Source organism: Trachypithecus francoisi, unplaced genomic scaffold, assembly GCF_009764315.1.
Source record: "Trachypithecus francoisi isolate TF-2019V2 unplaced genomic scaffold, Tfra_2.0 Lachesis_group8, whole genome shotgun sequence".
Taxonomy (NCBI): Eukaryota; Metazoa; Chordata; class Mammalia; order Primates; family Cercopithecidae; genus Trachypithecus; species Trachypithecus francoisi.
Genome location: NW_022681473.1, coordinates 120,206,695 through 120,224,866, shown reverse-complemented (window position 1 = coordinate 120,224,866; position 18,172 = coordinate 120,206,695). Strand labels below are relative to the sequence as shown.

The 18,172-nt window shown below is 45.7% G+C and overlaps 1 protein-coding gene across 6 annotated transcripts in view; it reads right to left on the bottom strand.

The window, feature by feature from the left end:
• Positions 1 to 506: 506 nt before the first annotated feature.
• NTM (neurotrimin) overlaps positions 507 to 18,172 on the bottom strand; it is a 963,524-nt gene continuing 945,858 nt past the window's right edge. For 3 of the 6 annotated variants that reach the window (XM_033204656.1, XM_033204657.1, XM_033204659.1), the window contains 2 exons: positions 13,473 to 13,505; positions 507 to 2,288 (listed from right to left, as the gene is read on the bottom strand). In XM_033204656.1, the coding sequence (XP_033060547.1) occupies positions 2,188 to 2,288; positions 13,473 to 13,505 (134 nt within the window). In that variant the 3' untranslated portion in view covers positions 507 to 2,187. The remainder of the gene's footprint in view (positions 2,289 to 13,472; positions 13,506 to 18,172) is intronic. The other 3 variants (XM_033204658.1, XM_033204660.1, XM_033204661.1) reach the window with 1 other exon arrangement.

The following is an 18,172-nucleotide window of genomic DNA, read 5'->3' as shown; positions in this document are numbered from 1 at the left end:
TGTGGCTAGAGGTGAGGTTTGAAGGTCAGGTTGGAGGACTGGTTGATGGCAGATGATTTAAAACTAAACACGATGTTTCAAGCTGGCTTTCTGTTTTGTCTTTTGTGGGGAGATTTTTTTTGGCTTATAGGGGTTTTCTTGTTTATTTTCTGTGACTGACAGTGACTTTCTGCTGCCTCCCAGAAATAATCGGGCTTAAATTCTTCTCCCTGACTAGACTTGGCCTTTGCCCATGTTGTGTGGTGAGATGTTTGAGCACAAACAGGACACTGGCAGCCCTGGCCAGGACCTCCTGAAGGCACTGACAACGCAGTCCCTATCAGACGCACCTTCACCTTGCCTGTGTGTGTGGATGGAGGAGGTCCCATGTCCTTTCTGTTTGTCATCTCAGCACTTACCACCCCTCCATCCCAGGAGGGTTTAAGAGCCCATCCACCCCCTTCCTTCAAACCTGAGCCAGGCAGGCGGTGACCCCGCCCCACTGTAGAATGAGGTACCACACCAGGTGAAGAGGGACATGGAACACTTTTTAATGTCAAGTCAGAGACAACCCCACCCTCCCGGATCCCCCAATCCCACTTTCCCTCATCACATCCAGGACCCCTCCCCGAGGACTCTCTGGTTCCCAGACTTTCAGGGGAGGGAAAAAAAAGATTACCTAAAAATTGCATTTTCTTCTCTTTCATACACACTCACACAAAGGTGGGAAATTAAATAAAATAAAACAAGAGGATTAAACTCTCCAGTGGTCACAAAGGCATCAGAGATTCCCGTAACGGGCTAAAGCAAGTGGGTACTGACGGTTCTGCGTGTTCAGTTGCTTGCTGTCTGTTAATGCCACAGAGCAGGATGGAGAAAGCGGGGCCGCTTGGGGTGGCCGACGCGCAGAGCCACACCTGGAAAGATGCTGCGCCTGGTATTAGTCGGATTTTTTTTTATCTTTTCACTTTTTATAAATGTCTCTGACATGTAAATAACCCAAGAAAATAAAAAGGCAGGAGCTGATTACACAATTACCAGTAAACTCTATCATCTTTTAGAAGATCAACACACAGCTAACGCCATATACAGCATGCAGTAATGTCTGAGAAAGGACCCTGCGGAGAAATAAAATGGCTAGAACTCTAACAAAAAAAATATATGTATATATATACTGTATAATATATGTCATCAAAAGAAGCATAGCCAACAAACCCAAGATACAGTGCAGATCGCCTTTCCATTTCCAAACAGTGTGTAGAGAGCATAGTATTGTCTGCATGAGATGCCACAGTCGGGAGGAATCTGTAGCGCTGGTGGAGATGTTGGTGAAATCGGATGTGTTTTTTGGTGGATGTGCCGAATCCTCACCAGGCGATTAGTGCCTGGTGTGTGGTCCACCAGTTGTAAACCTAGTTAAGAAGTATACTATTCATTTTTACTGTTTAACAAACATACTTCTCTTCACCCTTTTCAGTTGTATTTTTTTAGTTTTGTCTTGTTTTTGCACTAAGTTCTAGACTCATATCAGAAAATATAATTAATAAAATTAATAATGAATCAGAATCCCTTGTTATCCATGATGTCCATGTAGTAAAATGATGATAAAAAAAAAAAAAAAAAAGTTTAACGGTATCTTTTGTGACTGTTTGTGGGATTGTTGTTGCTGTCGGATGGTCTTACTTTGTTTCCTTTTTCTTTCTTTCTCTTTTTATTTCACGTTTCACAACACACACCATGGTGGCACAGTCTACCCAAATGCCCACAGCGCCATGCTTGGGCCGGAAGGTCTCACTCTGTTCGTCTCTATGGACGGATTGAATTTGGGATGGCCAGCTCCAGAATGTTCCGCGTCGGGGCACTCTGTGGGCAGAGCGGCTGAGCCCTTGCCCACACTGGCACCAGAGAGGTCACATGATGCAGCTTGCAGTGGGTCCAAGCCGGGTGTGCTGCGTTCTTCCCGTTTGGGAAAAGAAAGAAAACTCCGTTGTACCTAAATATCTGCAAGGCAAGTTTCAATTTCTTTCTGGAAACTTTTTCCCCCAAAGTATTCTTTGTTCCCCTCCCTCAAATTTCTGTCCCATGAGGCTGTGTTTCTTCTAATTTCATTTGTATGTATCTGATTGGTTGCTGTCGGTGTTGCCATTGCTGTTGTGTTGGTGGTGGTGGTGGCGGCAGCCTTTCCCGGGTGGGGAAGTGGCACTCACATCAAAATTTGAGGAGCAGGTGCAAGACCAGAAGAGGCAGCAGCCAGACGCAGCCTGCCCTCCTCGACGTGCCGTTGCTCACCTCGCTGACAGCGCCCGGACCTGTGGAGAGAACATACTCGCTGTGAGTGGGCTGGGAGAAAATGGAAGGAAAGCCCGGTGGTTGCCTGGCCTGCTGTCATTCGGCCTTGCCCTGGTAAGACGTCCCTCTAAGGGAAACACGTGGTGTTCCAGCCCCAGCTTGAGCAGTGAACGTTCTATGGCTCACATCCCACAGACACACACACACTACATAACAGGAAGCCTTCCCCTGCAAGGAGAACATGAGGCTCAGGTTACAGCGTCCTGGGCCTTCTTCCTTACTGTATCATAAACATGCAAAGGCCATGGCTTAGGCTCAAATTCAAGAAGAAGGTGGCAGATTCATTAATATTCTACACAGAGCTTTAACAAAGTCAGACTACTGTACCGAGTGCCTCATCACCCATCCACTTCTGAGCCCACAGAGCTTTAACAAAGTCAGGCTACTGTACCGAGTGCCTCATCACCCATCCACTTCTGAGCCCACAGAGCTTTAACAAAGTCAGGCTACTGTACCGAGTGCCTCATCACCCATCCACTTCTGAGCCCACAGAGCTTTAACAAAGTCAGGCTACTGTACCGAGTGCCTCATCACCATCCACTTCTGAGCCCTGCCTGCCTGAAACACTCACCTGCCCTCCAGCTGCATGGCCTGTGGCTCAGAAAAGAACCTGCTGGACAAAACAACCTGTCTGCCTGCTGCTTCTGCTGCCTCGGGCACACAGGCCATCCTGCCAATCACTCCGTCTCGGGGCGGGGCACCAGGGTTCCACCTGGAGCACCTGACCTCCTCCCCATCTGGATGGGGAAGAGCAGATGAAGCTCAAGGTTCACATGCCTGCAAGGCCAAAGCCAGCCCACATGGATGGAGGTGAGTCAAAGAAAGGAACAGGAAGCCTTCCTGTGCATATGGATGTAACTGGAGATTAATGAGGACACGGGGATGCAGAACTTGCCTCAGTGTATGTCCTTTGGTGGGGTGGTGGTAGGGGGCACCTTTCCCTAGGAGGCACACACTGACGTAGCCTACAAACAGATACTCTTTGAGATGGAGACACAAACACAGGAGGTGGGAGAACTGCAAGGCAGTACAGTTCCCCAGCAGCTTCCCTATTGTTCTGAAACATACGTTTTATGGCTACCTCGGCCCTTGTGGCCAAGAAATCCCATGACCAGTGAAGCTTTGATTTCTGTAGCATACATAAGGTTGGATGCCCAGATGAATTAGGTACCCAAGGAACCAGGCCACCTTCTCAGACTGGACCTGCTCTGGCACACTCTGTTGCATTGAATTTCATAGCGGTGTTTAAAGCTGGTGGCCTCACCAAGTCCCTGTCCTCCTGGGTTAGGGAATAAGGAACAAAGCCAGAACCTGCCCGCCTGACTTGGCTGCTCAGCATTGGAGACATTTCTGGCTAAGGAAAATCAAAATCAAAACAGGCTTCTCGATTCCATTTGGGATTATTCCATCAAGTCTAGAATTCTTGGCTTGAAGGCAGTGCCCTTACGATTTTATGTCTTGGCCTTTGGGAATAAATCCCTAATTTGGGGGCAGTGGCTAAATAGATAGCCGCGAGATTGAAATGCAACAGGTCATCAACCTCATGTTTCCCTGGTGTCTGATTCGCAGTATCCGTAATGCCAGAACTTCTCAGCCGTGCAGATCCCCATGCTGAGAAGCCCGGGAATACTTATTCTCTCTACCCTGCAGAAAGGAGAAAACACAAAACCAAAGACATCCGTGCTAGTATACAGGTGACCAAGGAGCATTCCTGTAAAGCTCCCACGGTTTACATTTCAACAAGCAGAAATGCTTGTCATTTAGGATCAGTCACTAACTGTGTCTTCTAGAATCTAACTAACTACTGTGTGTGCACAAAAACCATCACCAGACCCTCCACTCCCTCTTTGTAGACACTCACTCTGTCATCTACATCTACAGCACATTCTTTGGAATCAAAGGAGAGAAGCCTCTGCCAGATGCCTTCAAGGGTGAGAGATTATGTTTCTCTGCTCTGCGGAAGTCCTTCCCCTCTGGGCAACTCTAATATTCTTCCCACCAAGGCCCTTGTCTGTGCCTGAGGCCGAGGACTCTGAGATGACAAGGGTGGTTCTGAGTCCACGTGGCCCAGCAGGCCTTGGTGGAAGGTGGGTTGCATGTTTTGCCTCAACATTCTATCTTCATACGCATGAATCACACAGTACAATTCCATACGTGTCCTGCACACTGGAGTCCTTAACTCCCAGCAGGACACACAGCTGTCAGCACACTGCTCTGCTGCTTTTATCCCTTGTGCTCTCCTGAACACCCATGTACATCTCTGAAACCCATTTCCCGTTCAATTCCCACACACTCCCACCTCCCATCTCCTGCTCCCTCCCCACGACTAAGAAGATGCCCTGGGTAAAAGAGATGGAAAACAAGTGTCCCTTCCTTGCACTGAGGTTCTCTTCTCTCTTCTGCACGCCCTCTTTGCAGCCTGACCAGCCAGTGGAAGCCTCCAGGGAGGATAACGCCACAGCCCAGCAGGGGCCTGGCGTGGTTACCATGTAAGGGAATGTTGAGACCTTGTTTCCAGGCTGGGGACTCTGCAGCTCGGAGACGACTTGAGAGCGGGCAAACACCCCCTGTGGCACATCTCAATGGCCCTGTGGCTATGCCAGGCGCTCTCCCTGGGTGCCTGTGTTTGGTCTCCTTGCCACGTCCCTCAGAGTTCTTTTGTGGATCTACTTCACGCTGGGAAGCACTACAGAGAGCTTGCAAGGACGAGTCCTCACCTGTTGTGTTAGAAAATTCTTCCTGGTCTTAAAAACAAACACCGGGGGCGGAGCAAGATGGCCTAATAGGAACAGCTCCAGTCTCCAACTCCCAGCGCGAGTGACACAGAAGACCGGTGATTTCTGCATTTTCAACTGAGGTACTGGGGTCATCTCACTAGGGAGTGCCAGACAATCCTGCTGCAGCCCAACCAGCGAGAGCTGAAGCAGGGTGAGGCATCGCCTCACCTGGGAAGCGCAAGGGGAAAGGGAATCCCTTTTCCTAGCCAGGGGAACTGAGACACACAACACCTGGAAAATCAGGTAACTCCCACCCCAATACTGCACTTTAAGCAAACGGGCACACCAGGAGATTATATCCCACACCTGGCCAAGAAGGTCCCACGGCCACGGAGCGTCCCTCATTGCTAGCACAGCAGTCTGCGATCTAACCCCAAGGCAGCAGCGAGGCTGGGGGAGGGGCACCCGCCATTGCTGAGGCTTAAGTAGGTAAACAAAGCTGCTGGGAAGCTCGAACTGGGTGGAGCTCACAGCAGCTCAAGGAAACCTGCCTGTCTCTGTAGACTCCACCTCTGGGGACAGGGCACAGCTAAACAACAACAACAACACAAGCAGCAGAAACCTCTGCAGACGCAAACTACTCTGTCTGACAGCTTTGAAGAGAGCAGTGGATCTCCCAACACAGAGGTTGAGATCTGAGAAGGGACAGACTGCCTGCTCAAGTGGGTCCCTGACCCCTGAGTAGCCTAACTGGGAGACATCCCCCACTAGGGGCATCTGATACCCCACACACCTCACGGGTGGAGTACACCCCTGAGAGGAAGCTTCCAAAGTAAGAATCAGACAGGTACACTCGCTGTTCAGCAATATTCTATCTTCTGCAACCTCTGCTGCTGATACCCAGGCAAACAGGGTCTGGAATGGACCTCAAGCAATCTCCACCAGACCTGCAGCTGAGGGTCCTGACTGTTAGAAGGAAAACTATCAAACAGGAAGGACACCTATACCAAAACCCCATCAGTACCTCACCATCATCAAAGACCAGAGGCAGATAAAACCACGAAGATGTGGAAAAAAGCAGGGCAGAAAAGCTGGAAATTCAAAAAATAAGAGCGCATCTCCCCCTGCAAAGGTGCGCAGCTCATCGCCAGCAACGGATCGAGCTGGTCAGAGAATGACTTTGACGAGATGAGAGAATAAGGCTTCAGTCCATCAAACTTCTCAGAGCTAAAGGAGGAATTACGTACCCAGCACAAAGAAACTAAAAATCTTGAAAAAAGAGTGGAAGAATTGACAGCTAGAATAATTAATGCAGAGAAGGTCATAAACGAAATGACAGAGATGAAAACCATGACACAAGAAATATGTGACAGATGCACAAGCTTCAGTAACCGACTCGATCAACTGGAAGAAAGAGTATCAGCGATTGAGGATCAAATGAATGAAATGAAGCGAGAAGAGAAACCAAAGAAAAAGAAGAAAAAGAAATGAACAAAGCCTGCAAGAAGTATGGGATTATGTAAAAAGACCAGATCTACGTCTGATTGGGGTGCCTGAAAGTGAGGGGGAAAATGGAACCAAGTTGGAAAACACTCTTCAGGATATCATCCAGGAGAACTTCCCCAACCTAGTAGGGCAGGCCAACATTCACATTCAGGAAATACAGAGAACGCCACAAAGATACTCCTCGAGAAGAGCAACTCCAAGACACATAATTGCCAGATTCACCAAAGTTGAAACGAAGGAAAAAAATCTTAAGGGCAGCCAGAGAGAAAGGTCGGGTTACCACAAAGGGAAGCCCATCAGACTACAGCAGATCTCTCGGCAGAAACTCTACAAGCCAGAAGAGAGTGGGGGCCAATATTCAACATTCTTAAAGAAAATATTTTCAACCCAGAATTTCATATCCAGCCAAACTAAGTTTCATAAGTGAGGAGAAATAAAATCCTTTACAGATAAGCAAATGCTTAGAGATTTTGTCACCACCAGGCCTGCCTTAAAAGAGACCCTGAAGGAAGCCCTAAACATGGAAAGGAACAACTGGTACCAGCCATTGCAAAAACATGCCAAAATGTAAAGACCATCGAGGCTAGGAAGAAACTGCATCAACTAACGAGCAAAATAATCAGTTAATAATATAATGGCAGGATCAAGTTCACACATAACAATATTAACCTTAAATGTAAATGGACTACATGCTCCAATTAAAAGACACAGACTGGCAAACTGGATAAAGAGTCAAGACCCATCAGTTTACTGTATTCAGGAGACCCATCTCACATGCAGAGACATACGTAGGCTCAAAATAAAGGGATGGAGGAAGATCTACCAAGCAATGGAGAACAAAAAAAAGCAGGGGTTGCAATCCTAGTCTCTGATAAAACAGACTTTAAACCATCAAAGATCAAAAGAGACAAAGAAGGCCATTACATAATGGTAAAGGGATCAATTCAACAGGAAGAGCTAACTCTCCTAAATATATATCGACCCAATACAGGAGCACCCAGATTCATAAAACAAGTCCTTAGAGACTTACAAAGAGACTTAGACTCCCATACAATAATAATGGGAGACTTCAACACTCCACTGTCAACATTAGCCAGATCAACGAGACAGAAAGTTAACAAGGATATCCAGGATTGAACTCATCTCTGCACCAAGCGGACCTAATAGACATCTATAGAACTCTCCACCCCTAAATCAACAGAATATCCATTCTTCTCAGCACCACATCGCACTTATTCCAAAATTGACCACATAATTGGAAGTAAAGCACTCCTCAGCAAATGTAAAAGAACAGAAATTATAACAAACTGTCTCTCAGACCACAGTGCAATCAAACTAGAACTCAGGACTAAGAAACTCAATCAAAACCGCTCAACTATGTGGAAACTGAACAACCTGCTCCTGAATGACTACTGGGTACATAATGAAATGAAGGCAGAAATAAAGATGTTCTTTGAAACCAATGAGAACAAAGATACAACATACCAGAATCTCTGGGACACATTTAAAGCAGTGTGTAGAGGGAAATTTATAGCACTAAATGCCCACAAGAGAAAGCTGGAAAGATCTAAAATTGACACTCTAACAAACATCACAATTAAAAGAACTGCAGAAGCAAGAGCAAACACATTCAAAAGCTAGCAGAAGGCAAGAAATAACTAAGATCAGAGCAGAACTGAAGGAGATAGAGACACACAAAATCCCTCCAAAAAATCAATGAACCAGGAGTTGGTTTTTTGAAAAGATCAACAAAATTGACAGACCGCTAGCAAGACTAATAAAGAAGAAAAGAGAGAAGAATCAATTAGACGCAATAAAAAATGATAAAGGGGATATCACCACTGACCCCACAGAAATACAAACTACCATCAGAGAATACTATAAACACCTCTACACAAATAAACTAGAAAATCTAGAAGAAATGGATAATTTCCTGGACACTTACACTCTTCCAAGACTAAACCAGGAAGAAGTTGAATCCCTAAACAGACCAACAGCAGGCTCTGAAATTGAGGCAATAATTAATAGCCTACCAACCAAAAAACGTCCAGGACCAGATGGATTCACAGCTGAATTCTACCAGAGGTACAAGGAGGAGCTGGTACCATTCCTTCTGAAACTATTCCAATCAATAGAAAAAGAGGGATCCTCCCTAACTCATTTTATGAGGCCACATCATCCTGATAACAAAGCCAGGCAGAGACACAATAAAAAAAGAGAATTTTAGACCAATATCCCTGATGAACATCGATGCAAAAATCCTCAATAAAATACTGGCAAAACGGATTCAGCAGCACATCAAAAAGCTTATCCACCATGATCAAGTGGGCTTCATCCCTGGGATGCAAGGCTGGGTCAACATATGCAAATCAATAAACGTAATCCAGCAAATAAACAGAACCAAAGACAAGAACCACATGATTATCTCAATAGATGCAGAAAAGGCTTTTGACAAAATTCAACAGCCCTTCATGCTAAAAACGCTCAATAAATTCAGTATTGATGGAACGTACCTCAAAATAATAAGAGCTATTTATGACAAACCCACAGCTAATATCATACTGAATGGGCAAAAACTGGAAAAATTCCCTTTGAAAACTGGCACAAGACAGGGATGCCCTCTCTCACCACTCCTATTCAACATAGTGTTGGAAGTTCTGGCTAGGGCAATCAGGCAAGAGAAAGAAAGAAAGGGTATTCAGTTAGGAAAAGAAGAAGTCAAATTGTCCCTGTTTGCAGATGACATGATTGTATATTCAGAAACCCCATTGTCTCAGCCCAAAATCTCCTTAAGCTGATAAGCAACTTCAGCAAAGTCTCAGGATACAAAATTAATGTGCAAAAATCACAAGCATTCTTATACACCAGTAACAAACAGAGAGCCAAATCATGAATGAACTTCCATTCACAATTGCTTCAAAGAGAATAAAATACCTAGGAATCCACTTACAAGGGATGTAAAGGACCTCTTCAAGGAGAACTACAAACCACTGCTCAGTGAAATCAAAGAGGACACAAACAAATGGAAGAACATACCATGCTCATGGATAGGAAGAATCAATATCGTGAAAATGGCCATACTGCCCAAGGTTATTTATAGATTCAATGCCATCCCCATCAAGCTACCAATGAGTTTCTTCACAGATTGGAAAAAACTGCTTTAAAGTTCATATGGAACCAAAAAAGAGCCCGCATTGCCAAGACAATCCTAAGTCAAAAGAACAAAGCTGGAGGCATCATGCTTCCTGACTTCAAACTATACTACAAGGCTACAGTAACCAAAACAGCATGGTACTGGTACCAAAACAGAGATACAGACCAATGGAACAGAACAGAGTCCTCAGAAATAATACCACACATCTACAACCATCTGATCTTTGACAAACCTGACAAAAACAAGAAATGGGAAAGGATTCCCTATTTCATAAATGGTGCTGGGAAAATTGGCTAGCCATAAGTAGAAAGCTGAAACTGGATCCTTTCCTTACTCCTTATACGAAAATTAATTCAAGATGGATTAGAGACTTAAATGTTAGACCTAATACCATAAAAACCCTAGAAGAAAACCTAGGTAGTACCATTCAGGACATAGGCATGGGCAAGGACTTCATGTCTAAAACACCAAAAGCAATGGCAGCAAAAGCCAAAATTGACCATGGGATCTAATTAAACTAGAGAGCTTCTGCACAGCAAAAGAAACTACCATCAGAGTGAACAGGCAACCTACAGAATGGGAGAAAATTTTTGCAATCTACTCATCTGACAAAGGGCTGATATCCAGAACCTACAAAGAACTCAAACAAATATACAAGAAAAAAACAAAACAACCCCATCAAAAACTGGGCAAAGGATATGAACAGACATTTCTCAAAAGAAGACATCCATACAGCCAACAGACCATGAAAAAATGCTCATCATCACTCGCCATCAGAGAAATGCAAATCAAAACCACAATGAGATACCATCTCACACCAGTTAGAATGGCAATCATAAAAAGTCAAACAACAGGTGCTGGAGGGAGGTGGGAGAAATAGGAACACTTTTACACTGTTGGTGGGATTGTAAACTAGTTCAACCATTATGGAAAACAGTATGGCAATTCCTCAAGGATCTAGAACTAGATGTACCATATGACCCAGCCATCCCACTACTGGGTATATACCCAAGGATTATAAATCCTGCTGCTATAAAGACACATGCACACGTATGTTTATTGCGGCACTATTCATAATAGCAAAGACTTGGAATCAACCCAAATGTCCATCAGTGACAGACTGGATTAAGAAAATGTGGCACACATACACCATGGAATACTATGCAGCCATAAAAAAGGATGAGTTTGCATCCTTTGTAGGGACATGGATGCAGCTGGGAACCATCATTCTTAGCAAACTATCACAGGAAGAGGAAAACCAAACACGCATGTTCTCACTCATAGGTGGGAACTGAACAATGAGATCACTTGGACTCGGGAAGGGGACATCACACACTGGGGCCTATCATGGGGAGGGGGAGAGGGGAGGGATTGCATTGGGAGTTATACCTGATATAAATGATGAATTGATGGGTGCTGACGAGTTGATGGGTGCAGCACACCACATGGCACAAGTATACATATGTAACAAACCTGCACGTTATGCACATGTACCCTAGAACTTACAGTATATAAAAAAAAAAAAAAAATTCTTCCTATGGAAGACAGAAAAAGGCCACCAACTGCCTGCCAGCCATTCTCTTGCTCTCCGTCTCCATCTCAGTCTGGTGAGTGGCTGGCACTGACTATGTGACCATATCCAGTCTGCGCAGCCCACCCCACAGGCACAGGCACTCGCCACCCCCGGAACGTGTCTGTCTCATCCAGGACACCAGACCTGGACCAAGCTGGACAGGAGAAGGAAACAGAGGTAGCCCCGAGGCAGGGGCATTCCACACATCCTCTCAAAGGAGACGGTCTGCACCATCTCATCTTCCAATTCCCCAAAATATTCACCAATTGAGCCTTGCCACCTATGGCCTTGACCCCTGGAATTTATTCCTTATGCTAATTCCAGGGTGATGTTTCTACCCCAAATTGATCATGATCCTCATTTATTTGAGGCCAAGAGGTTAGCACCAAGCCCAGCTTCTAAGTAGAACGAGCACTACATTTCGTGACGTGCCTGCAGTCTGCATCCTTGGTGTCTCTTCTTGCCACACCTAGTTCGGTGCCCTTGCGCCTTGCCACATAGCCACATGTGTGCACACAGGGGCGTGTCTTTTTTCCCACCCTCACACACTCTCCCCTCTGTCCGAAATACGCCTCACCCATATCACTCTTATTCTTCATTCCAGCTCCTCTTCCAGTCTTCAGACACCTCTTCCAGGCGGCCTTCCCTGCCTGGCTCAGTGCCATGCACACCCCGCTAGTACAATACTTACCACCCTGTGTCATAATTCTCTTTGCCTAACTTATTTGTATTTCCTCCTCTGTCCTCTGTCCAGTAAGTTCCTTAAGAGCAGAGTCTGTATCTCATTGGCCCATGGCAGGGATTCAACCAGTGTTTGTTGAAAGAAGGAGGGGGCGTTGCCACTCATGCTGACATATCCACATTCATTTGTCGTGGTATTTTACTTTTGCTTAAAATTATACTTGAAGAAAGCAAAACAAAAACGTTTTTCGTACCTGGCCCTCCGCTTTATCTCAATTTCCTCTTCCAAATACCTTTCCTCCCCTTTTCTAACTATATCCAATACAAGTTACTGAGAATTGCTGTGGCTGAGTGTCTGTCTACACAGAAGTCAAGTCATGTCGATTAGGATTTCCGATCGAGTGCTTGCATTTGGAAAGCATCACAACACCTTAATGACACTCACGTAGGAGATGAGAATTGTTATCTCCCTTTCTAACATGTGGAAACAACTTCAGGGAGCTTAAGTGGCTTTCCCAAGTCCCCTGACTTCTGTCTTCAAATGCAACCATCTTCCCAGTATCTCAGAGATGCATCTTCAGAGAATAAAGAGAACAGTGTGGCTGCGTGGTCTGCTCCACCTGGGTACACGTTAAGGTGAGAAACGCAGGTGTGCCGCTGGACTGCTTCCCGCAGGCCATCCCACACTGAATGAATGCTATGTGGAAGGATTCCATGAGATGAAGACCTTAGGTCCAGGCGGGCATGGAACACAGCACCCTGGGATCAAGGCCCTCTCAAAGCCAGTGTGGGCCAGAGCGGCAGCTCAGCCCATCTGCCTGGTGACATGGGCCATGCAGATGAGGCCTCCATTCTTCATCCAGCCACGCCTCCACTCCACAGTGAATGCGTTTATTGCCTCTATCTCATTAGAGAGCTGCGGAGGCCTAAAGAGACTAATTACCAGGACAGTTAGGGTCCCAGAGAACTGTGATGAGTGTCAATTATCCATCGGAAACATCTGGCAGGAATGAAAGCTTCAAATAAGATGTATTTTATTCGTAGCCAAGTGACTCACCCAAGAACCTCCCCCTTCCTCCCATCTTCCCCTCCCCGCCGCCACTCCCCTTCCAGCTCCAAGTTAGAGACATAGAAAGAATGGCGAAAGCAAGGGCAGCATGCAGGGCCAAGGTCTAAGAAGATTGCTGCATTAGAGCATCCGTGTGTGAGGAAAGAGGCAGGTCTGGTGCAGAGAAGCCCAGAGATGGAGCTATTCTGGGCTGACAGGTGCTCATTAGTGCCGCCAGCAAAGAGAAGTTAGGCTGCTGCAAGTGGGATCTACCCAGGAAGGATTGGATGTCCTAGGGGATAGGGTTAATCTAAATTGACACGGAGGTGGCTCAAGGTCAGGGGAGGGTTCCCTCTGCGCTGCTTCCTGGAGTTAGCTCAGGAAAGAAGGCATCTGGGAGGAAGGTGAAGAGTTTTACATACCCCACACCCACCAAAGCAGCAGCTGTCTGAAAAATATACAAACCTTTCCAAGGGGTCAGGGCTGTAGTTTTCACTTCTAAAAGAAATTAAAAACAAGCCACTGTTAAGGTCAAAAGCAGACGGAGGTGCTCACTTTGCCCTCAGATGATTTCAGGAAGAAGCTGGCGCTCCTGGCGCAGCAGTGTCCCTGGGCCTCTTCCACGCGTCCCTTGCTGTCCTGACCACTGCCCAGCCCTCCTCTATGACCCCCTCTGGTTTTCTGGTTTACTTGGGCAGCCAGTTGCCACAAAGGGTGTGCAGGTTGCTGGAGAAGGATGTGAATGACAGTCAGGTTGGACCACAGACGGAAGCAGAGCCAAGATGTCCGCCTGATTTTAGCAGGTGACACAGCTGCACCTTTGGAGCCTGAGGCACCAAACCAAATCTCCTTTGTACAAAAACTTTCTTTCTTTGGTCATCAGGCTATCCTCTAATTAGTTGAAGCCTCTAGGCCTTACGTATAAAGTTGATTGCTGCCTATGGATTTATACTACAGCATTCGAATGTAGGTGCTCATGCTGTATTTGAAATGCAAAAGTCTGACTGGCGTTTACCTATGCATTTAGAAACACTAGTGAGTTAGCTTCCATGTTCCAGAGGAGCCCAAACCACTGATATCTGACTTCTCTTGAAGAGTTGGACAATACCAAGCTGGTTCCACAGGGCTTCATCTCTCTGGGGCACCCTGCGGCTATGACCCACACCCGTGCTGTGCTGCTACAGTTGCACTTGCTAGGACCTCCCTGTAGAAATGCTGGGATCCTGGCCCCTCTCTGCTGCCTAGACTGTGAAAGATCTCCATTTCACCAGCTTCAGCTCTCAGAACAACCTACAGAGCCTCTCCACCTTTTCTGTGGATAGTAGATGCCTTGTCTGGCCTGAATTTGGAATGATCTCTAATCTTTTACTTCCCTCTTTGTTGTTCACCCTGGATACAGAGAGGATGGAAAATGACACTAAAGCTTTTTGCATCAAAGTGATACCTTGGGAGTCTATGTTCTCTGTGCAAAGGTCCTCGCACACAGACAGACAACCTAGATATAACTCATCCTAAAAGCAACTAAAACATTTGCTCAAAGTCAGATGAATACATACCTGTGCATTCATGCCCTCAATCTATTCTTTAAAATCACCTGACACATGATATCCCTCTTGATTTAAGTGGGCATTAGCGACCCTGAGAAGCCACTCTGAAGGTACAAAGAGGGAAAGGGTTCATCTACAATCAAAAGTTTTGTGATTGAGAAAATATCTGATGTACAACAGGATGGTAGGGAAAAGCCAGGGGTGACGATGCCATGTTGCCTGTGCATTTAACAAGGACGGTCCCTTGAAGGGCTTGCTGGGCCCCAGAAACAAGTTCAGAAGCTAAGGATGGGGCGGGGCTATTTTCATTAATTATCTTATTTAGGTACCAGTGATTTTTGAGCCTCTCTGTGCCAAGAAAAAAGATAACTGGAAGGAGGAAGGATGGACTGAAGACAGACTGCAGGAGATAAAGTAGTCATAAAACTTCTACCCCAAACCACAAGCAGTTTGGGGGTGCTCATCCAGAGAATGATGTGGGTGCTGGTTCAGACTGTGCTGGAGGAAGGACCCCAGAAGAGCTTTCACCTGGCAGTTGAGATTATCAGAAAGAAGAATGCATTGAAAGCACAAGTTCCTGCTGGAAATACCAGAGGTTTTCTATAAACAAAGACTCCCCCAAAAACTTCAGCTTAATTATTCCATCCAGATGGGTTTTTTTTTCCTCTTCATCTGAATCTCCAACACACACTACTTGAAAGATGGCCAACTCTTTTTAGTGTCCTCATAAGTAAAAAACAATTTGACGCTCATCTTTGACTTTAGCTAGAACTCATCCTTGGGCTTTTCCAGGCAACAACTCTTCAACCCTTCTGGTCAACTAGAGTGTCCTTTTGATACCACTTCTACCCCACCACAATGAGGTGGAAATGCCAGGATATTTTCATATATACTCTACACCCATCATGCTCATTCCAGTCCACCCCCCTTGCTTTGGTACTAAGAAGACATGCTGGTACTGCCCTCTATGCCATGCTTGACATGCTTCTGTCCAGTGTGTGTTGTGTCCCGTTTCCAGAAACAGGAGCCTTGCTTGAGCCATCAAAGCTAATGGTGCCCATAAGCTCAAGTCTTTGAGTAACATCTTGACTATCAGGAACATAAACAATCCCCAAAAATTCAAGCGTGTCAAGCATGCATTTTCCACACCAAGGCTTTAACTGAAACTTAATTGATCTCTTTGTTAATGGTACATTAACAATAGGTCAGGGAGGGTAGGAAAATATGTTGAAAAGAAAGAATGATGGAAGGAAGGAAGGAAGAAAGAAAGGAAGGGAGGGAAGGAGGAAGGAAGAAAGGGAGGGAGACAGGAAGGAAGAAAGGGAGAGAGGAAAGGGGAAGGGGGAAAGGGGAAAAAAAAAAAGAAGAAAACAACAGTGAAAAGAATCCTCCCACCCCAACTCTAAGTCAATATTCAATGTCTGCTCAATCCAGAAAGTTATATTTTTTGCCAGCAAAGCTAATTTGGCTGAATCCGAGTGTCCAGTTAAGCAAAGGGCTGTTGTCTGGCTCCAATGGGCAGAGGAGGGCTGGTTTCATGTGAAGATGGATATGCAAACCTTCTAGCAAGAGGGTGAGGGACTTTTGTTTCTTTTGTACCTTCTGTTATCTAGACACACACATACCATAGAAATGCTTAACTACTGGATGACTTGACCTAATTAACTGTCTTTAATCCTCTGCAGGGAAGAACTAATAACCTCTTCTGCTGCAATAGTTTCTTTCTGATATACAGAGTTTACTTTAGTCCCCTATTCTTTAATAAATTGCTTTGATGGTCACTGTGAGGTTTACAGACATTAATCAGCCAATCTTTCCCAGCCCACTGATACCATCAAATCTGACTTAATGCCTAGAAGATAAAAGACAAAGGGCCAGTGGGTGGAAAATGAACAGCCACGGAGCCGCTGAGTTTGCACTGTGGCCTGAGTGTACTTTCCTGTGCAGAAGTTCAGTGAGGGATGGTGGAACATCCTTGAGTCCTTATTTATCACTGTGAGAGTCCTGCACCACCAAATATTAATAGGAGAGGTGACATGCAATCTGTTTTGTTTGCAAAAGGGAAGCAGAAAAATACTTAAATGGCGGCAGAAAATGCTGAGGAAGAACGAAATTCTCTTATCAAAATACTTCTAGTCCATCCAGATATTGGTTAGCAAAATAGCTTTGAACTTCTCTTAAAGCCAAGTGTACTCTGTCAGTGGAAATCAACGCATTCATATAAATCTCTCCTGGTATTTCCGAGGTAAGGTGAGTATAACTTGGAGGGTATTTCCTGAGAAAATACATAGCTCTCTATCGCATCGAAGACTAGCAAACGAGGTGGGGGAATGAACACGTGAGTGCGGTAAATGAGCCCAGGTGCAAGGGCTGTCTTCTCTAAAGAGTCCAGCAGCTCTACTGAAGACTGCACTAATCCAATGGTCAGAATGTTTTAGATGTCCACAGTCTTCTTCGCTGACCCATTCTCCTACACCCAAGAAGGTTGCTGAGAAGAGGGGTTGAGGACATCCAAAGAATCAGCAAGTTGGCAAAGAAAGCCTTCCACCCAGTCATCAGTTCACAGGAGAGAAGGGAGCAGCTCAGCTTTGTCTCAGCAGATGGGGCCAAAAATAATGTCTCTTGCTCCTTGTCCCCTGCTCAGTGACCAGGCAAAGTAACCCGTTTGCTTTCGTTTGTGTTTCTGGTTGGTTTTCCTGCGGTTGACTTTGGTATGGGATGATGTTCTCTCTGTGAGTTGAGTACACCTTCCGTTAAATACTCTCTTTTAAAAGCCCCTACCTGAGTTTCAAAAGCTCCAATTTCCTCTGCGAATGAAGATCTCAGTTGTCAGAACTAACTCAGTCCTTCCAAAAGCATAGCCATAGCAATGCATGCCCATGCTCCAGGCTCTCTCACTTCGCTGGTACTGTATGTTACCCACTTTTCTACTGCTCTCTATTTCATGTCTGTGAATACACTCACATGGAGGGTTCAATAAACACAAGTTGAATCATAGGTTGAATCTGAGTAAGTCTATTGACACTTTTCCTTTCTATTTCTTTGTTTCATTTTCTTGCTCGTGGCTCATCACTGTGGTGCTGTACATCACTAAGTGAGTAATGCAGCCCTCTCTCTTTCCATGAGAAAGGTACTTTTTTTCATCTGTCAAGCGCTTCCCAAGTAATGCATTTCTTTTCATCTACCCCTTCACCTCCGAAGTCTACAGCCATCCTCCGATAACAGTTTGCAAGGCCAGAATGTGAGGAGATGAACAGGGTGGTGTGGGGTGAGGTGGGGAGAGGAGGTCAGGGGATTGGGGTGGAAGGTGGGAGAAGCATTCCCCTCCCTGGCTTCACAGCTGCCTTCCTGAAAGGCTACTGCTGTGGTCAGCACTGTCCTTAGGGTGAGAGCAGTGCACGTGACACACATTTTATTCCACTGCTTGCTTGGATGCTTAGTCATAGTCTTAATGAGTCACTCATTCTAGGTTAGTGAGAAAATTGGAAGGGATGTGCAAAGACAGGCAAGAGATGCAGGAGATATTCGCAGAGGAGGGCTGTAAGTGGAAGGGGATGTAAAGGGACTGTGGAGAAGGGGCTGAGAAATGAGTGAAGGACACCCTGTGATGTTCCACCG